Source organism: Sebastes fasciatus, chromosome 11 (assembly GCF_043250625.1).
Source record: "Sebastes fasciatus isolate fSebFas1 chromosome 11, fSebFas1.pri, whole genome shotgun sequence".
NCBI lineage: Eukaryota > Metazoa > Chordata > Actinopteri > Perciformes > Sebastidae > Sebastes > Sebastes fasciatus.
This window is the reverse complement of record NC_133805.1, coordinates 14360590-14387333: the sequence shown is the minus strand read 5'-3', so window position 1 is coordinate 14387333 and position 26744 is coordinate 14360590. Positions and strand designations below refer to the sequence as shown.

Below are 26744 nucleotides of genomic sequence, written 5' to 3'. Positions count from 1 at the left end.
TCCTCCTCCCACGCGGTCACAACAACAAGTGGCTGTGGAAGCTAACGCTATTATATAAACCTCCATCATTACCAGCTGCAGCATTAGTGATGCTTACACCTTAATGCTCCATAATATCACTATTTATCATCCAGTGATTTGATATATATCATTCTGAAATGGGACATTTTGCATAATGAGTAGGCTACTTTTACTCTTTGGATGTATATTTTTATATTACTTTTTACTTAATTTGTACCTAATTTTTTTTATTAATCTTTACTTAAAGTAAGATTTGAATGCTGGACTTTTAACTTTGTAACAGAGTATTTTTACACTAGTGTTGCTACTTTTACTTAAGTAAAAGTAGTTCTTCCACCACTGTAGTAGTACCCGGCACTGCTCCCAGTAGACCACTTACACTTACACATCAAAAACTGACAATAACTGCACTATACTGTATAATGACTTTACAATATCATTGTCATTATTACTACTAAGGTGTAATTCATAATGTGCAATATTTTCAGGTGGAATTTCATTTCATTCTCACTGTGCAATATAATTTTCCACTTGTGCAATTTTGTTAATAGTCTGTTTATTGTCAATACTGTATATACTGCTCCTATTTTTATACTTCCTTCTATTTAAATGGTTCATATTTTGTTACACTTTGTTTAGCTTCTTTTTTTATTTACCGTGTTAGCTGATGCATCTTGTTTTTTGCACTATCCCCTTTGCTGCTGTACACTGCAAATTTCCCCACTGCGGGACTAATAAAGTAATGTTATCTTATCTTAATAGCCTAGTAGTAGTAGTAGTGGTGGAGAAGGGGTGAGGAGAGAGCTTCCAGGTTTCATACAAAAGTTTGTGAATCTGTAATTTCATATCAGTGCAAGGTAAACACCAGTTGCATCAGCTTAAGTGTGTGTGTGTGTGTGTGTGTGTGTGTGTGTGTGTGTGTGAGAGAGAGAGAGCTCTCAGATGAAGATACATTATTCATCCTACTGGGGGAGGACACTAAGAGCTGTGAGCTGGTAGCAGTCTATGTTGCTGTCTGCCATAAATTGAGGGACAGGGACATAAACTGAGGGACAGGGACAGCTGTCTGCACCTTGTTGTTGTTGTTGTTTGATTGTTTGTTAATTTGCTTCGTTTCCTGTTTATATCGTTGTTCCAATTGATTGATTGAAAATTATTTTTATTTTATTTTATTGCTGTTAATGAAATGTAACTATTGTAAATTGTCATCATTTGAATATGCTTTGGCAATATGTACAGTGTTACGTCATGGCAATAAAGCCATTTTAATTGAAAATTAATTGAAATATTGAGAGAGAGAGAGAGAGAGAGAGAGAGAGAGAGAGAGAGAGAGAGAGAGAGTATATATACTGCAGGATACAGTTCCCCCATCACAATAAAAGCACATTACTTTCAAGTTACTTGATATACATTTATTGACTAATTGATTATTAATTTTATCGGTTGCCTGATTGATCAGTTTGTATTTATGGTTTCGTTTTCATGCTGGGACTATACATCAATGGGACTAAAACACAGCTGCTGAGAGAGAGAGAGAGAGAGAGAGAGACAGAGAGAGCGAGAGAAAGAGAGAGAGAGAAGGAGAGAGAGAGAGAGAGAGAGTATTGATATACTACAGGATACAGTTCCCCCTTCACAATAAAAGCTTGTTACTGTCAAGTTAATTGATATATAAATTGATTCACTAATTTATTAGCACTTGTATCAGTTGCCTGATTGATCAGTTTATATTTCAGTTTCGTTTTCATGCTGGGACTACTCCCATGGGACTACAACACTACACTGCTGCTGAGAGAGAGAGAGAGAGAGAGAGGAGAGAGAGAGAGAGAGAGAGAGAGAGAGAGAGAGAGAGAGAGAGACTACCACACTGCCACACAGCTGCTCGTCACACGTCACAGAGGGCGTGACGCTGCTCGACGCTGCTGCTGCTGCGCCGCATCACTCTCTCACTGTACGTGACGTCAAACCAGCATGGCGGTCAAGGTGACTTCGGCATCTCTCTCTTCTCTTCTCTCAAACCTCTACTTTAACATGTCTGCATGTCTACTGCTCGTTTTCTTGTGTAGGATCTAGCTCAGCCAGACTTCCTGGTCCTTCCTGGTCAGGGTGTCTCTCTGATAGAGGAGTTCTGGAGCATCAGCGCCTCCTGGACGGTGGCCTTGATGAGAGACATCCACAACCTCGGAGAGCTAGCCCAGATAAAGCTAGCTGAACAGGGCTGCTATCACTGATAACAACTCCTAAACGATAGCTAGCTGAGGTGGCATGTTTCCACAGCAGTCCTAGTCGCATGTAAAGCTTAACATGTCCTTGCAACGCTTTGTGTCCTCTTCATAGTGAGTAGGTTGTCTTTGCTAGCCGGCTACTCAGTTATAGTTTGAGCTTGTTGTTTAGCTAGCTTGCCTGACTTGCCCAACCTGAGAGGATTTATGCCAGCCAGGGTGTAGCCATGATTGTGTGTGCATTGCCTGTCTGTCTGCAAACTGGTTCTCCTTCAGTGGACGTTTCAAGGAGACATTATTAACCCCCCGAGGCAGCTAGCTAGCTTGTTTGGGCTTCTTGTTATGTCCAGTGCACCACCTTCCTGCAAAGCTAAACAGTTGTTGTTATTTTAGGGTGTGGAACAATGTCATTATGTTATTGTAATGGGTGCTGTTTTTATAGTAATTATAGTGCAGTAGTATTGCTGCTACTAGTAGTAATGATAGCAGCAGTAGTATTGCTCTTACTAGTAGTAATGATAGCAGCAGTAGTATTGCTCTTACTAGTAGTAATGATAGCAGCAGTAGTAATTGTAGTGCAGTAGTATTGCTACTACTATTAGTAATGATAGCAGCAGTAGTATTGCTACTACTATTAGTAATGATAGCAGCAGTAGTATTGCTGCTACTACTACTAGTAATGTAGCAGCAGTAGTAATTGTAGTGCAGTAGTATTTTTACTACTAGTATTAATGATAGCAGCAGTAGTATTGCTCTTACTAGTAGTAATGATAGCAGCAGTAGTAATGCTCTTACTAGTATTAATGATAGCAGCAGTAGTAATTGTAGTGGTACTATTAGTAGCAGCTGTAGTTGAAGTAATAGCAGTACAGCACCAATAGAAGCTGCAGTAGTAGTAGTAGTAGTAGGCTAACTTGTAGTAGGCTATTAGGAGTAGTAAAATTAACAAAGGCACTAAAATAACAAACACATTTTCTGCTTTGAAAAATCCATACCATAGTGCTGTGGTGCAGGTAGTGGAGGTACTGTGATAGACCACTGCCTTATCAGTGAAAACAAACACTGTTGACCTCTCATATAGATACCTCAACAAGGTCAATGAGATAGCAATTGTTTATTTTGTTTGATACTAGTTCCATCTACTGGATGTTGGAACTAAGTCAGTATGGATTGAGGTAGAGATGAGTTGAAAGATGACGCCATTGGCACAACAGGCCTTTTGCCAAGTAATAATTATAGTGCAGTAGTATTGCTACTATTAGTAGTAATGGTAGCAGCAGTAGTAATAGTAGTGGTACTATTGGTAGCAGCTGTAGTTGTAGTAATAGCAGTACAGTACCAATAGAAGCTGTAGTAGTAGTAGTAGGCTACCTTATAGTAGGCTACTATGAGTAGTAGCAGCCGTAATCAGTGGTAGAATGTAGGCAAACTAAGTACATTTACTAGGCTACTTAAGCACAATTTCAAGGTACTCTTTCTTCACTTGAGTATTTTGATTTTATGCTACTTTATATATTTGTTTTTGCTTCTTGTTATGTCCAGTGCACCACCGCCTGCAAAGCTAAACAGCTGTTTTGTTTTGGATGTGAAGGTGAAAATGCATATTGTCAAGGCAATGTCATAATGTTATTTTAATCGGTGTTGTTTTAAGGTGCAATCTACCAAACGCGGGGACCCAAGTGAGCTGAAATTAATCTTCCAGAAGGTAAGGTTTTGCACATCCTAACAAAAATCAGTCTCAAATCAGTATGTGCTGTAAAAAAAAAAAAAAAAACTAAAAAAACATCTCACCCAGAACTGTTTTCACTACTGGGAATGAGCTTGTCATGGGGTTTGAATTACAGCATTAGCCTTAGTTAAAAGTCCAGCACAGAGTCCTGTTAAGCATAAATAACTGGAACTAATCTGGTTATATTCACCAGTTAGCCTAACATTATTGTGCCTTACTTAGAAAAAGCTTAAATATATGGTGGGTCATAGTTGTTGAGTCATCAGCTGTTGTGGGTGGAGTTGTTGTTTTGGTTCAATACAATACAAGAGAAGTATCGCTCAATTTCAGGCTGCTGTGATCGTCTTGACACGTTATGGGTTTGTTCTGGGAATGTTTTTGAGGCAGAAGTTGGTTTCATTGTTAGCCTGTGTAACTCAGTCAGTAGAGCATCATACTTTAAATAAGAGGGTCAAGAGTTCAAGTCCCTGCTCAGGCTGGTACTGCAAGTTTTTCTTTCACTTCCTCCAGTACAGCACAAGCAAGGACCTGAATGTCCTTGTATTTAACAGCTCAGAGACCACAGTGTCACACCAGTGCTCATGTAATGTAAAACATTCTGTGTATTCAGAGTGTCAGAGGATACGAAGGCAAGACTGGTCAGTGCATGACCACAAGATATCATGAGCGACTGTAATAGGAGTGGATTCGGTTAACCTTCACTGTGCTCCACTGTGTTCTGCGTGGCAAGTGTGTGACACAATGTGTGATAGTCTAAGGTCAAATAGCTTACAAGCTCAAGCTAAAAACATCAGTGCACATGTTCCTGCTCGTCCATGGGCAGTTGTATTTTCTTACATGTCACGTGACGCCACAACTGAAACATCAATGACCTTGGATATTCAGGTGCAGCATGAATCACCAGTAACGTTTAGTAAAAAGACCAAAGACAGAGCTGAAGTTTTTTGTGAGCCACTAACCTCAAAAGAATCCTATATGAACATTTCTGTTAATAAATTGCCTCTGTAAGTCAGTGTAGTGTAGTAAATAAAGCATTCACCTTATAATGTTGTATAATGTTCACAGCTTGTGACACTAAATTTTAACTAATAACAAAAAGCCTACAGCATACAGTGTATTACTGCTGACCTGTAGGTCTCTCAAAGCCATGTAAATGTCACGCTCCACACTGACCAAACCAGGTCATTAGCTAGGGCGCTCTGAAGGTTAACAAAGCTGTTACAGCTAATATAAAGTCATGCTATTGAGATGGGACAACTCTAGGTCATGTAAATGGTGCACACTATTTACAGAGCTAACTGTACAAGCACTGTTAAATAAAGAAGTCACTGTTGGTTGGTTTATTTTGGGCTTTATTTTGTTGCTTCTCTCCTCAGTATGCGAGTGTAGCGGACAAGGATGGAGAGAGGTTCATGACCCCAGGAGACTTTGTCCAGAGGTATCTAGGACTACACACGCAGATCCACCACAACCCCAAAACTGTACAGCTCATCGCTGCTGTCGCAGACACTACAAAGGACGGGTATGTACAAACACTTGCACACAGCTTATCATGACTAATGACAGTTTATTGAGCCATGTCTGATTAGACATGTCTGCCATTATTGCCATTTACAGATAAGATAAAACCTCCATTTCACTGACTGTTTACACACACACTCTCTACTGATCCAGTGAATAAGTGTTTAGATCTGTTCAGAAAATCTTAGTGACAAATGTGCTTTTTGTTTTACCCAGAAATAAAAAGACAGTTTATTTGTCATTTGCTGTCTGGCCTTTCAGTGACTACAAAAACATGTTACAGTATATGTTTGCATATGGCAATGTTTTTATACCAAAGGAAAAAAAACATAATGAAAAAACTGTCCAATGAAATTTTTTTTTGTGAGTATGTGTGTGATTTCTGTGATCTTAGCTTCAATCCAAAGTCTTTGGTTTGTTTGTTTAATAATATATATTGTTTTTTTGTCTTCCATCACATGTACGCCAACAACGGCAGGCTGATCTCGTTCCAGGAGTTTCTTGCATTTGAATCGGTGTTGTGTGCGCCCGACACCCTCTTCATAGTAGCCTTCCAGCTATTCGACAAGACCGGAACCGGGAACATTTCCTTTGGTACGGATCAATATGCTTTCTGTATTTTCGCATTGGCTTTGAGTTCAATTATTTCAATGAATATAAAAACACTGTGAAGAATGTTTTCAACAATCTGTTTTTGAAGGAAATTCTCTAGTTTAATTGCAGTAGTCATCAGAGCATTTTACACGTTTTCCTGCAGTGAGCTGTGGAGAAAGATTTCCTAACATGGCATTGTTAACCAGATTACTCCTCGGTCCAAGTCATTACACATAGATGGACTTACATAATGACGTTCATGCACTGTTTCTTCTTTCCTTCCTACCTCGACTTACTTTCTTATGTCACGTTCACAAAGCCTTATGTTATGGCATTGGAAATGATTTTTCTTGACTATTGTTTATGACAATTTGTCTGGAAGATTGATTATTGATTATTTTTTTTTAATGTGTATTTGTGCTGCAGAGAATGTGCGGGACATCTTCAGCCAGACAACAGTGCACCACCACATCCCCTTCAACTGGGAGTGCGAGTTCATCCGTCTGCACTTTGGACACGACCGCAAGAAAAACATCAGCTACCTCGAGTTCACCCAGTTCCTGCAGGTGTGCCGATTACACACACACACTGATCTGAGTTTTTTGCTTTCTCTCTTTTTTCCCCTCTATCACTCTCTTTCTCATATTTTACTACATACTATATTTACACTCGGCCTTGTGGTGTCATGTTTTTAGGAGCTGCAGTTGGAGCACGCACGCCAGGCGTTCGCCCAGAAGGACAAAGAGAAGAATGGCGTCATCTCCGCCATGGACTTCAGTGACATTATGGCCACCATCAGACACCACGTGCTCACACCCTTTGTGGAGGAGAACCTCGTCTCTGTGAGTGTTTGTGTGTGCATGGAGAGCTTACTGACAGTAATTCGTATAATTTTTCACTGTGGCCACAGAGAATAGTCAGGTCTGATTGACTCGAGGATGAGTGATATATTCAGATGACCACAGCTCTGATCAAGGTGAACGAGGGCATAAAGTTTTTCATTTGCCCCAAACTATGAAAATGATACTTATGTTTTGATCACTGGCTATTGGCAATATAATTCACTCTAACCTGTGGGGTTGAATATGTAAACACGCAGCAGAGATAAATCCTCATCCGCTCTGCATCTGGGATTATTAGCCTTAAAGGATAATACTGGTTATGTAAATAATAAGCTTATCTCAGGCTCTTCAGTGTTCTCTTGCGATAGGTGTTTCCAATACATTCCCACTATAATGTCCGACACTTCTTGACATGGCTGAATGTGGTGGTTAATACTGAGGTGTTAACCTGATTTACCTGAGATTCTTGTCACATAAAGTCAGATATCCTGCTAAAATATGCTCAGTACAGTTTTGTGTCGTTTTTTTCCTTTACTGTCAAGAGCTTCATTATTAAGGCACAAGCCCAGGCTATATACTAATAGAAATATGAAAGTACTATATGACAATTAAAGTAAAGGATTAAAGTTACTCTTTAGCCCTCACAATAAAAGAAATAACTAAAATAAAGTAAAGTTTAAATTTACACAAGGCTGTATTGAGTAATATTTGCATCTTGTCTTTCATTAAAAGTTGAATATATATATATATATATATATAAAAAATATTATTTATAGTGAAAGCAGTACCTGATATGCCTTTCTTCTACCAGGCTGCAGGTGGCAGCACCTCTCACCTGGTCAGCTTCTCTTACTTCAATGCCTTCAACTCCCTCCTGAACAACATGGAGCTGATTCGCAAGATCTACAGCACACTGGCCGGCACGCGGAAGGACACACTCGTGACCAAAGGTGCACACATGGTTACATTACTGTGATGTCTTTGACTTTCACCTAAAGATGTTGCTCAAGTGTGTCAGGAATGTCCATGTTATTATAATAGGTTTATCTCCTCTCTCTCTCTCTCTCTCTGCAGAGGAGTTTGTTCACGCTGCCAACAAGTTTGGTCAGATCACTCCCATGGAAATTGACATCCTTTACCAGCTGTCAGGCCTGTTCTCCTCCTCTGGGTAAACACTCACTCTGATACTCCGTTAAAGTCTGTGATAGAGTCTGTCAGGCCCAAATGCTTAAATTCAACTCAAACGTCTGTACTTGTACTACTAACAATTACTGAAAAATGTTGTCTGCATCCGAAATCGCATACTATGTCGTCACTTCCTGAGAGCCTCCTTGCTGGCTGGAGACACGTAACCATGGCAACCTGTGCCAACCTCATGTGACCAAAATTATTGTTTGTGAGAATCTGAAGTCTGAACTAATTTTAAATATATACCACGCCTACCAAAGTGAAATCTTATACTTATACTTACATTGGAGCGTTATTGACGTCACAGAGCTGTCCGTCAACGTCTGTTATGAGCGTTGTCGTCACTACCGCATTGCACTGTGGGATATTTATGCCGCCGTAGTGTCCAGCGTTGCATACTGTAATATTGCACCGAAAATATTATGCAATTCATGTACTATTGGTTTCATATTACGGTTTCGGACACACTAAAAGATCTCACATACTGTTTGAGTGTACTAAATAGCATGTTAGTATGGAATTTGGGACGCAAACCATTATGATCTGTACGATGACGGTGATTTAAATAACATGAAATAAACATCCGTGTATCAGGCGCCTGAATTTTGCTGACATCGAGAGGATAGCTCCGTTAGAGGAAGGATGTCTGCCCCACCACCTGGCTGAAACCCAAAAACAGGTACAGTGCTCGTGGCAGTCTGAATGTGCAACTCAAAATGTCTCTAAACACCAGAGCTACTCATAATGCATCACTGACACCATCATAAACTATTTTCATAATGTGAATTCATGGTCCCATGATGTGTGATTCTCCATCAGGCCCTCGGGGACACCTCCAGGCCTGTGTATCTCCAGGTTGCAGAGTCGGCCTACAGGTTCACCCTGGGCGCCATCGCTGGTGGTGAGTTATCCAGAGGAAGAGCCGCCTGTCTGACGGACACACGGCAGCATCTGATATCAAATTTGGATGGCTGGTGTTTAGTCTGAGTTAGTGTGTTTTTTACACAGCTACGGGAGCGACGGCCGTGTATCCCATCGACTTGGTGAAGACTCGTATGCAGAACCAGAGGTCCACAGGATCCTTTGTTGGAGAGCTGATGTACAAGAACAGCTTTGACTGCGCCAAGAAGGTGCTTCGCTACGAGGGCTTCTTCGGCTTCTATAGAGGTAGGCACTTGTGATATCCCCCCGTCTGCAGTCACAACACCAGTGATTTGGTTTTTAGTGTCCTGTCTTTTTTTGTTTGTTCATTCATCTTAGCTGTGTGTTTCATCCTTTTCCACTTTTATGTTAGTTTTCCTCTCCATGCCATTAATATTATTGAACACATATCTGTTGCCATGAAGTTACAGATACAGTTGGACTCTGTGTTACACAACTACGGTTTCAACCTTTTTTTTTGCTAAATGAATTCAAATGTTTTGTATTTTTCTTGTTGAAGTGATGCAGCGTCCTTTCTTTGTCTATTAATAGCAGACTTTCTATTACTGTACACTTATTTTGGGCTGTGTCGCATCTTACTAATTATAATATATTCCTATTGTGATCAACTTTTATGTGTATTCTACCTGTCCTCTCTCAAGCTTCCTCATCTTTCAAAGCATTAGTGAAAGCTCTGTTGGTCTCTGTTGGTCTCCACCTTCATGTTTCTGACCTCAAGTCTTATTTTCCATCTTCTCATTTCTTTTTCCTCTCTTGCTCCTGTTTGCTCAGTAATTCTAATGAAATGAGATTCTCTTGTGACGCAATCCCCCATGATGCTCCACAGGTCTGGTCCCTCAGCTTATAGGTGTTGCACCTGAGAAGGCCATCAAACTCACAGTGAGTAGCTTCCCTCACATCCTCAACTCCATATTTTACTTGTCATGTTACATTATTATAATAATGATTTATTTTATATGAGCTTTTTCACCAAAGTTTACCGTATGCTGACAATGAAATCGTACACAACACATGAAAAACACAGCGAAAAGAAGCTTTAAAATCAACGTATAATTTAAAAATGGCTAGGATGAATGACATCACATCAGGGGAAATTTACAAAGGCAAAATGACAATGATGGACAGATTTTCAGCATTACTCTGAGTTGTCTCTGCTTGTGTTTGTGTCCCACAGGTGAATGACCTTGTAAGAGACAAGTTCACCGGCAAGGACAACACAATTCCTTTTTTTGCAGAGGTCTTGGCTGGTGGTTGTGTAAGTAACCGGTTCCAAATACTTTCCATCTGAATGCATACATGAACACTAGATATGAAGAAATGCAGGCAGTTACTTGAGGGCGTGTGCCTCCTTAGTTTTAAAAGGGACACTTCAGGTGTTTTAAAGTGGCGTTATATGAAGTACTTATCTATAGTCAGTGTATTACCTAGTAGATGAGTACAGAGTACCGGCATGGGAGCAAAGCAGTGTACTGCTGTGGACGGGGCCGGCAGCAAAACATATTTTAGCTACCTAAAAGAAAGGCCCACCTAAAAAAATGATATCCGTTTAAGTGTACGTTATATTTCAAATAAGGGGAAGGGGAACAGAATGAAAGTAAATGTTACCTATACTTCAAAACACCTGAACTATCCCTTTAAGGCCATTAAAAGTAACTCTTGCATGCAGTCTGTTTATTTGTTGCATTAACTTGCTTGCACAGTTCCAAATTTTACTAACAGCGGACTGCAATACTAAATTGCATCCAGAGTTAAATTGCCATTGTCCAATGCAACATGTTTTTCTCTGTTTTTATTTTTGAATAGTGTTGTTCATCATTACACACATTGGTCCAGCACACTTCACCGTCGGAGGAAATGGCAAAGTAAATGATTGATCAGGATTAAATTTTTTACTTTTGATACTTTTCATGAGCAAGACTCGGCTCCCATCCCTCAGCTGCGTACATGTGAGATGCAGGAGCAGTGATTGTTTTTTTTTATGTAAATGTGCAAACAAGCTCTTCTTTTTCCTGTTTATCCAGGCTGGAGGCTCTCAGGTGATCTTTACCAACCCTCTGGAGATTGTGAAGATTCGCCTGCAGGTGGCAGGCGAGATCACCACTGGACCTCGAGTTAGCGCAGTCAATGTGGTTCGTGACCTGGGCTTCTTCGGCCTCTACAAGGTAACGGGTCTTTGATTGTACCACATCTTCTCTCAGACCGCCCAATGATGGTTGCATGAGTAGTTGGTAGCACATCATTTTCTCAGTGTGTGAAAAAATGTGTGTGTGTCAATCACTCTGTCTGGCGTAGTCTCCTCCCAAGCACAGTCTCATACATCCGTCTGTTCTTTGTGTGTCTGTCTAGGGTGCTAAAGCGTGTTTTCTGAGAGACATCCCCTTCTCTGCCATCTATTTCCCGGCGTACGCTCACCTCAAGACCCAGTTTGCTGACGAGCAAGGCAGGCTGGGAGCCCTGCAGCTTCTCGCTGCTGGAGCGATTGCAGGTAACAACAGATATTGGACCTAGAACAGCAGAAGCAGTTATGAAATACCGAATTGGAGAAATTAAAACCATTCAATTGACACTCAAGTTTGAAGGAACATGCGTCATCTGACCTCTTCGTAACTCTATTTCCCAGGTATCCCTGCAGCCTCCCTCGTGACGCCTGCCGACGTCATCAAAACACGTCTGCAAGTCGCAGCGAGGGCGGGACAGACCACGTACACCGGAGTCATCGACTGCTTCAGGAAGATCATGCAAGAGGAAGGGTTCAGGGCTTTGTGGAAGGGAGCTGGAGGTGTGTGTTTGTGTACATGAATAAACGCAGTGTGTCGGATTGTTTTTGCATGTAAACCGCGTTTGAATGAATCTGATCTCTTTTTTCTCCAGCTCGTATGTGCCGGTCTTCTCCTCAGTTTGGTGTGACTCTGGTGACTTATGAGCTTTTGCAGCGGTGGTTCTACGTCGACTTTGGAGGACAGTAAGTTGATCTTCTTTTTGTTTTAAAGGAGTGAGCAGTTAAGTCACTTTTGTAGCCTCTTTTTACCATCATAGACAGCTGTAAAGTAGACAGGGAGGGAGGTTTGGGAGGCACATGTGACGTTGCACTTGTAGGATTCATGGCCATAATGGAAATACAGAACATTTGGCTTTGGAGACAGGAAATATAACTCTTAAACTACCACTTGGTGCCATATTTTTCTTTCTTTTCCTTTATAATTTCTGCTAAAAAAATATAAAATTTGTACTACCTTTCATACCTGTCTCACTCTGCTTGACGGTGTACCAAATAATATTTTGTTAGCATGTTATTTGTAATTGGATGAATCACATTCCACATGATTGGATGATGCAAATGTACCTGCAAGACCTTGACTTAGTAAACCAACACAGCAGCGGTGTCGTGACTTTACAGGTTGACATCAGGATACAATACTGTCCTATTTTCCATCATAACTCCTCAGAAAAGTTGTATGTTATTACATTTACTTCCAATAAAATGAAAAGGACATATATATATAAATGTAACTGTAAATGCCAAAAACATAATTTCCCCTTTCCTTTATATATCAAATATGTTGTTACGTTTGTGTAATGATCCCCCCCTCTCCTCTCTGCAGTCGTCCAGCAGGATCTGACCCAACACCCAAGTCTCGCATCTCAGAGCTTCCTCCCATTAACGCCGACCACGTCGGAGGCTATCGCCTGGCAGCAGCCACCTTTGCCGGGGTGGAGAACAAGTTTGGCCTCCACCTTCCCAAATTCAAGTCCTCCGGCGTGGTTTCCATACATCACCCAGAGCCAGCCGCCGCCACGCCGGCTCAGGCCCCGTAGAGGTTCTGAATCTCCATATCACTCTGCCATCCCTCTCCTCCTCTACCAGGAGCCAGACACTTCGATTAGATACACAAATAAAACACGCACACAGTTGAAACACACTCCACAACAACCACGGTGAAGGTGTGCTCCGCTGGCAACCCAGCCAGAGGAGAGCTGGCTTACAGCTGTGGACCGGGACCGGAGTGCTGAATGCGTCGTATCATCAGTGGCTGCACGCTCATAGCATCTCCATCATTTGTGTTCTTCTCTCCAGCATTCGTATTAAACGGAGCCTTGGGCACTCCTCTCTCTATTTCTCTCTCTCATGAGTAGCTGATTTGATTTTTATTCTGATTTCCGTCTGATACTCAGTGCGAGTAGGACTTCTCTTATTGGACAGCGGGCATAGAAACTATTTGATTGGTCAGCACGGTGTGTGGGGCTTCACTCTCGGTTGGTCCTCCCACAGGAGGCTACGTACTGTACATATTGTATAACTGTGCTGAGGCGGCATATTGACGGGAAGGAAAAGTGTTACAAAGCTCTGTAACCTCCAGTCGGCATCATTATATACAGTAACTGTAATGTTATGGCAATGTGGGGCCTTTTGGTCTTCGAGAATCACTCTAACTGATGTACAGAACTTTTCAATTATGTGTTTTCTTGATTAAAAACAAGAATCATGAGAAGAGAATTAGATATTAATAAATTAAATGTATCTCAATTCAGTCATTGTATTTTATTGAAATAAATCATCCATATGGTTTTAATTTTACCAATATGTCTTGAGTTTTTATTCCAATGGAAAGTGCAACCATTAACTGTATCAGGAACAGTAGCAGGAAAGAATACAGTACAATTAGGCTATGCAGAATACTGATCTTGTTAATGTTATATCAAATATGGTTGCTACAGTGCATCTTTAGCTCATTTTAAACATTAAAGAGAAAGCGTTTGAAGCTGAAATCTATCACTAGTCTGCTGAGGTTGGACTGCTGCATCCTGGAAGGAATTGAACATCGGATGGAAAAGGAAAATAATGAAAATCTATTAATGTTCTGTGGTAAAACTAGTTTCCAACCTCAGCTTTACACCTCCATTTACAACTTACTATGGTTTGTTTAGATCCTCATCAAGAGGACAAGTCAGGAAACTGCTTCTACTACTCATTACACAGGTACAGAGTATAAAACAATAACCTTTGGTACAGAAATCACTTATAAACTGTACTAGTGTCAATAAATTCAAGGCAAGTATAGTAACAGATTTTGCCTGGTTAAAAAGCTTGTAATGCTAATCTTAGGAATGTACTTCTCAAGCTTTTAGTACAAAGCAGCATTTTTTTGAAACAATACACAAAAATATTTAAATAAGTGCAACCACCAGAATAAATATTAAATATTGTAGTGGTTGAAATGTAAGAATGACACACTTCTGCACAGGCCGCAGTGTGCATGTAAGCACATTAGCCTGTTTTAGTCATCAAATTCAAGTGCTGCTGAGGAGAAAGAGGATCTGATAGTGATATGTCAGCTTTTTCTTTACCAGCCGTGTGCACAAGCGTGTCTGGAAAATATTAAAACATGTAAAAACACTCAAATGGTAATAAAAAGGTGCAAGTACAAAGGTTTGCATATTTAAAAAAGGGCTGAGTTGGTTGAGGCCTCAGGAGAAGAGCAGTTTTCTGGAGCCCTGAGGATGTTCTCAAAGCTAGAAGTCACACAATCTATGCTGAAAATCACTTCCCTGTATTCCTCTGTCAGTTCAACTTTCAACCACTTCACTGTGGTTTCTGCACTACTACTGCTACACGTGACATTCGTCGTCCCTACGAACTCTAAAACTCTCAAAGACACATTTAAAAACACATCTAAAACTTGTCTTTTCTATCCATTCCAGCTCTGCAAATCTCCTCAGGCCAATTCATGTAGTAGTAGGTGGAAAAAGCTGGAAGCCAGAGAGAGGAGAGCGCAGCTCCTCTGGCAGTGTTGTGTAGTGTGCTGTAGGTGGTGTAGTGTACTGGAGAGAAAGTTATGAGCAGTTGTCAGTGTGGGGTTCGTAACATCAGACGTTGGCCAGTTCCTCGGCTTCGTCTCGGTTCTCATTGATCTCAGCCAGCGTCCTGACGAAGCGCGTCCACTCATCGGCCTTGGGCACGCAGATTTGCTGCAGAAAGACAAAGCACAACGCATGTAATCAGCATGTCAAGGAAGAGTTGGAGAGAGTGACGCCAAAAAGCATCAGAAGATAACTCGAGTGTAATCCCACAAGGTAGGTAAATCCCATATGGAAATAGCCAAAGCATCACAGTAACATGGGATGACATCTCACCTCCCCTACGTCGTAGACCTGCACCTGTCCCTCCGAGTCCCCGGTGGCGATCTCCTTACCAGAGTGAGCCCATCTCACACGGTTCAGTGCTGGAGCGCCCTCCACACACACACTGGCGGTGGGAACCTAAAAAACACACACCAGCTTACAAAAAAGCCATTTTAAAACAACTACATGCTCATGTTCATGGAATAATATTAGGAATTTTAGTTAATAATGCTATGATTTATCTGTGCTTGAAGGACATTTTGTGAATATTAGCTTTCTTGCCAAGAGTTAGATTGGAATGAAACACAATGTGTGACCTTTAGAGCAGCTATTTTCGACCACTGGGCCAGAGCGCCATCTAGTGGGCGTGGAGGCACTCCCAAATGGTTAGATTAAATGAAAAAATATATTTTGGGTAATTTACAAAGCTAGTTATTTTTGTATCTAAATGTGCTCAATAAGTCACAACTGTCGGAATGGAGAAAAAGCGAATCTCCCAAAATGTCAAACTGTTCCTTTAAAAGGGCAAAATGAAGGTCTCATGGTTCAGTGTATCGTGCGTGTGCGTACTTCTGTATCATTGTTGAGGTTCCACAGGTCCAGGCGCCCAGCCAGGTCCACGCAAGCAAACAGAGCAGGGTGTGCTGGAGACCACATGGCATCATAGACGTAGTCACAACTGTCCTCGAACGAGTACAACGGACGGGTACTCTGTACAGAAGAACAGAGGGAGAAATGGATTCATGTTAAGAAATGTGACTAATAGTGCATCTAATGGTAAAACAGACATGTATATGTCTCACCTTAGTGCTCCAGAGTTTGATGGTCCAGTCAAAAGAGGAGGAGATGAAGAGGTGAGAGAAGTCGACGGGTCCTCCAGCACTGTGGCAGCTCAGCCCGGTCACCGGACCATGATGGCCCTCAAACACCTCAGTGATACCCGCCTTACTGTAACACACACACACACAAAAACACTACTGTGAGGACTTCTACTAATCACCTTCTTTCCCCCAAAGGCTTTTCCAGCATTTGTTGGAAGCCACAGAGTTGCTTTCACATCCTGGTTGTAAACCAAGCCACATTTGGTGCTAATGAGGTCAGATGTCAAAGATCACACACCTCCCGTGGCGACAGGCCGTGTAGACGGAGCCGTCCTCGCTCCCCACCACAAAGTTGTTCACGTCGCCCAGAGGAAAGGCCATAGAGGTGACAGCCACGGCTTTGCTCTGTTTGAATGCCAGCTCCAGACTGTCCTGCAGGAGAAAAACACACAGAGCATCAGACTACTACCATCTTCTGATATTTATAAACAGCATGTCTGTGCATCATCCATACAAGCTCAACGTACCTGTGGCTGGGAGAGCATGTCGAGGCTCCAGGAGCACATTTTGCCATCGGTGGAAATGCTGATCAGGTTGTTAGCGTTTTGGGTTCCCACCACGTTCACACAGTAGACAGGGTGCTGAACACAGTAGAGCACAGTTAGAGGAGTCAGACGACATATGTGTCGATCATATTATAAATGAAGTAGTTTAGTGAGTGTGTAGACATAAAGATGTGTGAGCTCCAGTGCATTACTGTGTGTGCAGCTGCAGACAGGGGAGTTCTCTGAACAGGGGTTCGCTTGTTGCTCCTGTTGTCCCATAAGACGATCTGTCCGGAGTACGTCCCGCCCACCACCAGGTTGGGGTGGAACTTTGCAAACCCGGCTGACATCACCTCCGACTGGAGGCAGAAAATAATACAATTTAAATATATCTGCTTCTGCCTAAGCATGTGTTTGTATTAAACTTACAATTTATTTTGTGATGTAAACTATCTTAAAGATAAATGCGTTTTATGCCAGTCGTTTGTGGCTCGAATTCTTCCCTTACCTGGCAGTGGAAGATGTACTCAGGTGTGTCTTTTTTATACTTCAGGTTCCAGACCAGTGCCACTCCATCAGGCTCATGGGGAGCATCCTCGTTGTTGTTATACGAGGCCACCAGCAGCTCTGGATACTGAGAGGAACATAGCAGCAGATTTTAGATGCAGAGGAGCAAGGAAAGAATCATTTAAGAGTCACAAATGAATCAGTAGCTGACAGGAAGTAAACTTGGACCAAAGCTGTTGCCCTAGCAACAGAATGGCAATTAAAAGGTCTCTAGCAAAGGCATGACCCACCCTAGTCTGTCTCTGATTTGCTTACCATGATATTCTTACACTAACCCTAACCAATCTCACTCCTCATGCCTAAACCTAACCAATCCAAACAACGAAGGCAACTTGTAATAGCCAATGAGAGGCAGAGTAGGGCGGGTCATGCCTTCGCCATAGCAGGATTTGTAATTTAGCTAGCGGGGGTGCGCTTTTGGACATGTAATAGGATGAATTTCTCCGTCATGATTAATAACAATCATAACCTACCTGAGTTGACCAGTCCAGACAGGTGACCACTCTGTTTTTAGTCCAGCGCTCATCTGCAAACTGTCTGTTCAGAACCAGCTTTGCACCTGCCTGCAAGTCACTGCGAGGGACCAAAAAAAACAATTATCAACCCTGCCTATGCATCTGTCATTTAACTTCTTATCTCCACCATTTACACAAAGTTTTTTTCCGTGTGCCTCACCCTTCTTTATCCTCTAGATCTCTGCCGCTGTAGTCGAAGCAGACGTCCACATGCTCGGCCAGAGCTCTCTCCACGATCCTGCTGCCTCGCTCGAAAAACGACAGGAATTCCTCGGAGTGCAGGACCTGCAGCTTCTCTTCTTCTGTCAGCTCTTTGGGAGTGTCTATACGCAGATAATTAAATTTAGGGGTATGGAAAAATACTAGAAGTTAGCTTACTGGGAATATATTGCTGGATAGATCAGTACTGGTAAGTGAGAGTAAATGAGTAGTAAAAGCAAAACAGTTGAGAATGTTATTATTAAAGCACATTGGATTGCCTGCCACACACAAATCAACAACTAGGCCAGCTTGTTAAACATTACAAACTTCTGTCTTACCCTCGTCCTGCTGTTCACCATGTTCATCTTTGTCCTCCTGGCCATCCTCTGCTGTTGGGGGAGCAGTTACCTCCTCATCCTCTTCCTCATCTGGAACACGCACAGATTTGATTTAGTTTTTATTCAATTTTGACTAAGCCAAGGTAAAAGGTTCATGTATGTTTGTTTACCTGCTTTTTGATCGGCGTGTGTCAGTGCCTCGGTGGGTGTCTGTGTTTCTTTGCAGTAGGAAACCATTTCCTTTGGGAGAAAGTCCACCTGGGTCACTTTGGACATGCCCAGCCTCACAGCTCCACGTCTACACACACATACCATGGTGGAAATAAACACAAACACACGAATACACAGGTTTGCAATACAACGCAGAACCAAATGCAAATTCTACATGTAGAGACATAAATAATGATGCACAGACATAATATTAACACATTTAGACAAATCTAAGATGAAACCACAAAAATAGAATAAAGCTGGAAGACAAGCTAAAGGAGAGGAGGAGGAGCAGTACCCCATCATCTCAGAGTCGGAGTGGAGTTGCAGAGTAGAGGGGTCAGGATCCCAATGCAATGTCCTAATACAGCCAAACCACCAGATGGTGTTAGTTAGAGAAAGACAGGACAGACAGAAAGAAAAAAGGAAAAACAAGAGGATGAAACCAAACGCAAAAGACAGGCAAAAGGTAGGCCAATTTAGAGATGGGAAAGATGAGAAAGACAGCAAACAGAGAGAGAAGAAGAACGGAGTGTGCGTTAATAGAGAAACGTCAGCGTGCCGGTGAAAAAGGCAAAGAGGAGACAGGTCAGAATTCATCAAGTATATTTACCATGTTAATACACACACACTTGGCATGCAGGTACAACCCAAAATTACATCAAAATGACATAAAACAACCAATCCCCATCTCTCTCTGTCTCACACACACACAGACCTTGGTCCTGCGTTTCCGTCCCCAGAATCTTGGCTTCCTGCATCGCTGCCCACTGATTTGTTGGAGGGAGACATGGGGGCGGGGACTAGGTAGTGAAACAGACACGTATCTTCTGTTACTACCCTCAGGGGCTGAGCTGTGAGTGTGCGTGTTTGTAAGTCAATGAACGGGTGAGTGAGTGAGAGAGTGAGTGAGGGAGGGAGTGAGGTATGGAAGAAGTGTGTGAGTGAGTGAATGAGTTTGCATGCAGTAAGGAGGACAAAGCAGAAAAGGACAGACAAAGGGGGGAGAGAAGAGAGAATGAAAATAAATGGCAGGCAGGTTTTAGGTGTCATGCACAAACAGTTAACAAACAGTTAAAAGTGAAATGTTCAGATATTGTGTGAGGCGGAGGAGGGGGGACAGCGGCAGTGACAGAAACCGAGCCAGACCACAAAGTTAGAGGTGACTTTTTTTTTTTTATAAACGCTGCAATTCCATCGAGCAAAACAGGAAATGATGGGACATAAGTGAGGGTGAAAGATAAAAATAGAAGCATGCTGGCATTGAGTGTTTACCGTGGGATATGTCAGGGGTGATGCCGACACTCTGCAGCAGCATCTCCGCCTCCCTCCTCTTCCTGTCCAGGTCAGAGTCTTCATGACCACCTGAGGACCCACCGCCCGCCTCACCTCCACGCTTTGAGTCTCCCTACGGAGTACAGAACATGCTAAAAACAAAGCAGCAGCCCGGCAGGCTCTTCACGATACATGAAATATTAAAGGTGTTTAAGTTTCTACCGCTTACATCCTTCTTTTTCTTCTCCTCTTCTTTTCTCTTCTTCTCCTCTCGAATCTGGGCGATCCGTTGTTTCTTCCTCTCCAGTTCAGCCTTCAGCTCGCTCTTGTCAGACATGCTGCAGGAGGAAGAGACGATGTTACAGGACACTGAAGAGACTCTTCAAGAAATACCTCACTTTGTTTTTTTCTCTTTGTCATTTGCACCATCAGCTGTTTGGCATTTTTGCTTTAAAAAATAACAAAAACGTAAATGATCAATCAATTATCAAAAGAGTGGCCAATCATTTTCTGTCAAACAACTAATATCGCATTGAAAACGGTTCAAAACTACACTGCAGATCTATTTTAGAGCTGAAATGATTAGCTGATAAATGTATTGATTGATTGATTGATTGATTGATTGAAAATATGGTGACAACTATTTTGATTATTGATTAACTAAGAAAAGATTGGTCACAGCTGTTCTGTATTTGACGTAATTTTATCTTAAACATGTAGAAACACTTTAATTGCTTTGGCATTTTAATCATGTTAAATAGAAGGAAGCTTTTTCCTGGTTTGCTTTCTCTAGACTGAGGCCAAAACACTTTAAAAAGATGGGTGCTTGAGATTAAAAAAGATATATTCAACAACAAAGGTAATTCATTAGAAATTAGCACAAGAAAATCAGCTTTTTCCAGTGTGCAAACTAGCACACATCACTGCTGCAATCTCCTGAGTTGTGCAAGCATTACACGCTAGCCCTGGGCTTGTCATATTGGTAGCATGTGAACTGTTTGATAACAATGTTCTCTTTATGTGTTTTCTCCATTAGGACACGGCTAACCGTGAATGACTGGGAAGGGTGTGTTATTCCAAAAATATACAAACTAAATACAAGCTGTTAGGTTATTATGAATCCCTCAAGTTCAATTTACAAATAAATATTCTCAGTTTAGATAGATAGATAGATAGATAGATAGATAGATAGATAGATAGATAGATAGATAGATAGATAGATAGATAGATAGTAACGTTATTGATCCCGAGGGAAATTCAAGTTTCCAGCATCACAGTTCCATAGTGCAAAACATGTTAGTAAAAAAGGCAGTAAAAAAGTTAGTAGTGCAAAGTACAAAGTACAAAAACAATATACCAGATATAAAAATACAAAGAGATGAAGAAAACTGTTAAAAGTGAATATAGTGCAGGGTAACAGATGTGATACAGGACTATTAAAAAGTGAATATAGTGCAGAAGAGACTGTTAAAACTGAATATAGTGCAAGGTAACAGCTGTGATATAGGACTATTAAAAAGTGAATATAGTGCAGAAGAGACTGTTAAAAATGAGTATAGTGCAGGGTAACTCCAGTAGCTTAGTCTATGAAAGTGCACTGTGTGCATTATTATCTGTCCTGCAGACCTATTAGACTGGTTTTTAAACGTACATACATATATTAAAAGTCAGCGTTTTAAATGAAGGTGTGGCTAGTAATGTCAGCATATATATATATATATAAGCTACACAGCAGCTCATATTCATGTCCTAACATACTACATGTATTTATTGAAGGACTGCACACACTATGTTCACCCATTCACTCTGTATCTTTTATATCTCTATTATTGTTTTTATCATTTATGTATACCTTTATACCTCTCCTGTGTTTCACTCTGTTTGCTGATGTTGCTGCTTTGACACCTGAATTTCCCTTCAGGGATTAATAAAGGTTCATCTTATCTTATCTTATTTTAACGTTAATCCTGTTATGTTAGCCAGAGATGCTCCAACACCACTGTATTACTAACTGCAGATAACAAATGAAAACTAGCTCCTGTGTCCATTTAACCTTTTGTTTTGTCATAAATCGCTTATTATGAACACATTCATGTTATGAAGGCTTTCTACATTAAGAATGTGTCAAACGTTTGTTATACTCTAAATTACACTGTCACACACAGACATAAGATAGCTGTGTTAGCATGCTAGTTTAGCTCGCTGTGTTAGCATGCTAGCTAATCTCCATGGCAGCCGGCGGCCTGCTGTCACAATACGCGACTAACGGTCCACTAACGGTCCACTAACGGTAACCTCTCATAACCAACGCCCGAGCTCCTCTCTCCGTTATTACGGTCCCGTTCACTGACTACCGTATGAAAGCAACACAGTTTATGACAGCACAATGAAATACCTGCTATCAGATGTTAGGTTCCGGTCAGACAGATGACAATAGAAGGAGGTTTGTGGAGCTTTATGTCTGAAGAGAAGTGATGATGATGCTGGAAGAGAGACAGCAGTTTACTGAGCCAAAGGTCTTCTTCGGTGGTTGGTCGCACAACCGTTAAAGTATAGTCGTATCGCCCCCTACTGTGGAGGACCGGAAGAGTCACGGAAATGGATTTCTTTTTTTTTTAATTTATTTGTTTGAGGGTTTTTTTTGTTAGGTTTTTTTTTTCAAAATATTTATCTATGAATATATTCGCTAAATTACAAAATAATTGATTATTTGACATTTTAATGGGCAATTAAAAGAAGAATTATAAAAAATATTTAAAGGGACTATTTGTAACTTTTTAAGCGTATAAATGTAGCGGGTCGCCACACATGCGCGTTCACATATGCGCGCTCGCGTGTGGCTGGAGCCTCGTCTCTGCTGCCTGCTCTCCTTCACTCAGAATGCGCACTCGCCCTCGCTGTCTCGCTCCACCTCTAGACGTGAACGCACGCTCACTACACACTGCAGAAGAGTTAGTTTAGCTCTGAGAATATCTAGTGAATGCACAGGGGACGTTTGTGCAGAAATAAATGCTGCAGCTCCTCCAGACCAACAGAGCTTTCCCGTGTCTTGTGAAGTGATGGAGCTCTTCAGAGAGTTCCGTTACCCTCTCGTTACCGACCGGGTGCCGGTGTCTCCCTGCTCTCTCCGGCTGCGGGCGGAGAGAGCAGAGGAGACACGCTGCAGAGCCCCGCTGCTTCCGCCTGCACTTAGGCAGGAAAAGCCAACACTAGGATCAGATCTAAATCATGTTCATGGAGAGACCTTTGTCTGGTCAGCTAACATTACTGCCAAGCAGCTGAAATATAGAGTGATATTGTGCTTTTAGCTGACGTGTGTCACCTCACTGTTTTGAGCGATGCTCGTTCAGGTATATTTAGAGCGAGCAAGCGCGAGCCCGACGCTGACTTTCGTTGATTTCACGGCCACAGGTGTCGCTGTTAAGAAGCATTTCTGAAAGTTACAAATAGTCCCTTTAACAAATTAAATAATTAATCCATCAATAAATAGTTCAAATCAAAACGGGATTTACAAAAACAGCATAAAACAGAATAAAACCTCCATACCCTACTGGCAAATGTTACATTACGCTGGAGAATTTATTAATATTTGATGGGTTTTGTTCAGCTATAACGATCCACTGTTGGCAGCAGTGGTGGAAGAAGTATTCAGATCCTTTATTTAAGGGTCATTTTCAGGTTCATATTTGTATTTTGTGTTGCTACTAGAACATGTTTACCAGCTGTAATGTTAAAAAAAAAACTTTATTTTCCCCATTCTGTCTGCCTGAATATACCTGTATTCATGCTCTGTCTGAAACACTCCGTTTTAGTGCATTTCAACGGAATTGCGTTGTTGGGCAACAGCTTGGGTCCATGTTTACTTCCTGTCAGCTGATGACATTTACATAAACTGCAACAGGATATAAACTGGGACACATTTAGAATGTTTAAGTTTAAAACCGTGTAATGATCTAAATATTGTATATTTGTGACATCACAAATGGACAGAAATCCTCACAGCTTGTTTCAAACGCAAAATTTCTAAATACGGGCTGTGTGTATTTCTCTGTATATTGAGCGTTTTGATCATTTAAAAATATTTATAAAGCACTTAAACCTGCTTTATAATATAAAAGACATGAAAATCTCACTTTTACAATATGGGACCTTTAAGTAACAGGATCAATACTACAAAATAATTCATAACAAGTAAAAGTGCATTAAAAGTTTATTAAGGTATTAATAATGAATATTCCTAGAGAAATAGAAGAGAGAAGTATAGAAGTTTTTATACTGCAGAATGTCCAATTCCATAGTGCTAAATTAAAAAAAAAAGATTATACTACTGGATTATTATTATGAATGAATGAATGAAAGACTTTATTTCGAACATATAATAAATAAAAACAGATACAAAATAATAACAAATAAAACAAGAGTTATAGTGTCCGAAAAGGAGTAGGTAGAAGAAAAACTTATATTACACTACCCCTTTCTCACTTCTCCTCTATTAACTCATATATCATAGAATGATAATATAATATAATATAAAAACTATCTCAGATTTATTTACATCCCAAGTTGAATATATGAACAGCATTCCAAATTTATTTACAACCCACAAATACATCCGCAGTTAAAAAGTATATAACCAACCTTTAACACAACTCTTCTTCAACCATGTACCTCCCAAAAATATCTTTCTTGTATAGCTTTTTAAATTGATTTATATTTGTGCTCCCCTTCAACCCATCACCTAACCCATTCCACAAATCCACCCCACAGACTGAAATACACATACTCTTCTTTTTTGTACGAACACAATGCTTTTTAAAATTAAATTTTCCTCTTAAATTATAACCCCCCTCCCTGTCACAAAACATTTTTTGAATATTGCCCGGAAGTGAATTATGTCTTGCTTTAAACATAATTATTGCGGTTTTAAATTTGACTAAATCCATAAATTTCAATGCATGTGACTTCAAAAACAGTGTGTTCGTGTGTTCCCTATATCCCACATTATTTACTATCCTGATTGCTCTCTTCTGTAGTATGCATAATGGTTGTAAGTTGCTTTTATAAGTGTTACCCCAAACTTCTACACAGTAATTCAGATATGGTGATACAAGTGAAGAATACAGAATGTGCAGTGATTTATGATCCAGTGTGTGTCTTGTTTTCCCTAAGACTGCTATGCTCTTTGCCAGCATTGTTCTTACATAATTTATCTGAGGTTTCCAGCAGATTTTGTGGTCCAGTATTACACCCAGAAATTTATTTACATATACTCTTTCAATAGTCACATCATCTATTATCATTTGTACTGGTATGTCTATTTTTTGGTTTCCAAATAACATAAATTTAGTTTTGTCCAAATTTAATGACAATTTATTTCTGTCAAACCACCGTTGCAATTTTCTGATTTCTGTTGTGGCCACCTCCAAAAGCTGCTGCAGATTTTCCCCAGAACAAAAAATATTTGTGTCATCTGCAAATAAAACTAAATTCAGTGTCCTTGATACCCTACCTATGTCATTTATATACATAATAAACAATTTTGGACCCAATACTGATCCCTGCGGGACCCCACAAGTAATACCTGAGCATGTTGATTTGTAGTCCCCTATTTGCACGTACTGCTGCCTGTTTCCTATATAACTTCTCAACCAGTTCAGCACTACCCCTCTTATACCATACCTTTCCATTTTATTGAATAATATATCATGATCAATGGTGTCAAATGCTTTTTTTAAATCTATAAATACTCCTACCGCATACTTCTTGTTATCAATACAACTGGTTATTTCTTCTGTTAGCTCCATTAATGCCATTGCTGTTGATCTGTTTGCTCTGAACCCGTATTGATTGTCTGTCAGTAAATGGTGCTTGTCAATGAAGTTATCTAATCTTCCAATGAACAGTTTCTCCAATATTTTAGAGAACTGGCAAAGTAAAGATACAGGCCTGTAATTAGTGAAATTATGTTTGTCCCCAGTTTTATATAGTGGAATAACTTTAGCAGTTTTCATTTTATGTGGAAATGTGCCAGTTATGAATGATAAGTTACAAATGTAGGTTAGGGGGTTTGCAATACTGTCAATGACTTTCTTGACTATCGTCATATCGATTCCATTCAAATCAGTAGATGTTTTATTCTTGCACTTGTTAACTATGTCTATGATTTCTTTTCTGTCTATAGCTTTGAGATAAATTGAGTTTGAATTTCTTGCAATGTTGCTTTCAACAACCTCCCCATCCTTTGGAGACGTGTCATTGATTTTTCCTGCCAACTTTGGTCCCACATTTACAAAAAATTCATTAAACCCATTAACCACATCATTCATATCATTTAAAGACCTATCATTATCAATAAAATATTCAGGGTAACTTGAGCTAGTCGAACGGTTTCTAATAATACTGTTTAATATATTCCATATGCCTTTTATATTGTTTTTGTTATTTTCTAGTAATTTGGTATAATATTCCTTCTTGCATATCCTCATAATATTAGTTAATTTATTTTTGTATTTCTTATATTTATGTTCTGCCTCTTTAGTTTTACATTTTATGAATTGTCTATATAGAGTATTCTTTTTTTTACAGGCATTTTGCAGTCCCTTTGTGATCCATGGTCTGTTTGTGTTATTATTCCTAGTGTTATCTTGTTTTATTGGACAGTTTTTGTCATATAATGACTTAAATATATTTAGAAATGTTTCATATGCTGTATCAACATCATTTCCTTCATAGAGGGTTTTCCAGTTTTGTGATAGCAATTCGGTTCTGAATGCATTTATGGATTCTTCTGTTCTCAATCTCCTATATTTGATTTTATGGTCCTCCTTCTCTTTTCCACAATCACAGTCATGGATCACAAAAACTGGCAAATGGTCACTGATGTCATTCATCAGCAGCCCGCTCACTAAGCTACTTTCCATGTAATTTGTAAATATATTGTCGATTAGAGTTGCACAGTGTGCTGTTATTCTGCTTGGTTTGGTGATCAGTGGATATAAACTCATACTATACATTGTGTTAATAAATTCGTCTGTCATTTTGTGTTTGTTAGGATTTAGCAGGTCTATATTGAAGTCCCCACAAATGAATGTAA

At 40.3% G+C, this 26744-nt stretch overlaps 2 protein-coding genes across 5 annotated transcripts; one reads left to right on the top strand and one right to left on the bottom strand.

Moving 5' to 3' along the window:
- Positions 1 to 1878: 1878 nt before the first annotated feature.
- On the top strand, positions 1879 to 13635 carry LOC141777000 (electrogenic aspartate/glutamate antiporter SLC25A12, mitochondrial-like). The gene is made up of 18 exons (XM_074650903.1): positions 1879 to 2004; positions 3895 to 3948; positions 5349 to 5494; positions 5972 to 6087; positions 6514 to 6653; positions 6783 to 6929; positions 7741 to 7879; positions 8004 to 8097; positions 8712 to 8796; positions 8937 to 9018; positions 9126 to 9284; positions 9886 to 9938; positions 10234 to 10314; positions 11081 to 11221; positions 11406 to 11544; positions 11680 to 11838; positions 11931 to 12021; positions 12662 to 13635. Exons 1-18 carry the CDS (start codon positions 1993 to 1995, stop codon positions 12873 to 12875), a joined length of 2052 nt encoding a protein of 683 aa, XP_074507004.1. The 5' UTR covers positions 1879 to 1992; the 3' UTR covers positions 12876 to 13635.
- LOC141777001 (dynein, cytoplasmic 1, intermediate chain 2a-like) lies at positions 13581 to 22206 on the bottom strand. 4 transcript variants are annotated; one of them, XM_074650904.1, is made up of 17 exons: positions 22047 to 22206; positions 19881 to 19989; positions 19652 to 19784; positions 19095 to 19230; positions 18675 to 18737; positions 18337 to 18464; positions 18167 to 18256; positions 17788 to 17950; positions 17586 to 17685; positions 17054 to 17179; positions 16758 to 16904; positions 16528 to 16641; positions 16299 to 16432; positions 15983 to 16127; positions 15750 to 15890; positions 15192 to 15317; positions 13581 to 15026 (listed from the first exon to the last, which is right to left on the bottom strand). In XM_074650904.1, the coding sequence occupies exons 2-17, from the start codon at positions 19986 to 19988 to the stop codon at positions 14925 to 14927; spliced, it is 1956 nt and encodes a 651-aa protein (XP_074507005.1). In that variant the 5' UTR covers position 19989; positions 22047 to 22206; the 3' UTR covers positions 13581 to 14924. The 4 variants fall into 4 exon arrangements, with proteins under 4 accessions (XP_074507005.1, XP_074507006.1, XP_074507007.1 ...); XM_074650905.1 differs by having other exon boundaries at positions 19095 to 19179; XM_074650906.1 differs by lacking the exon at positions 18675 to 18737.
- Positions 22207 to 26744: the final 4538 nt, after the last annotated feature.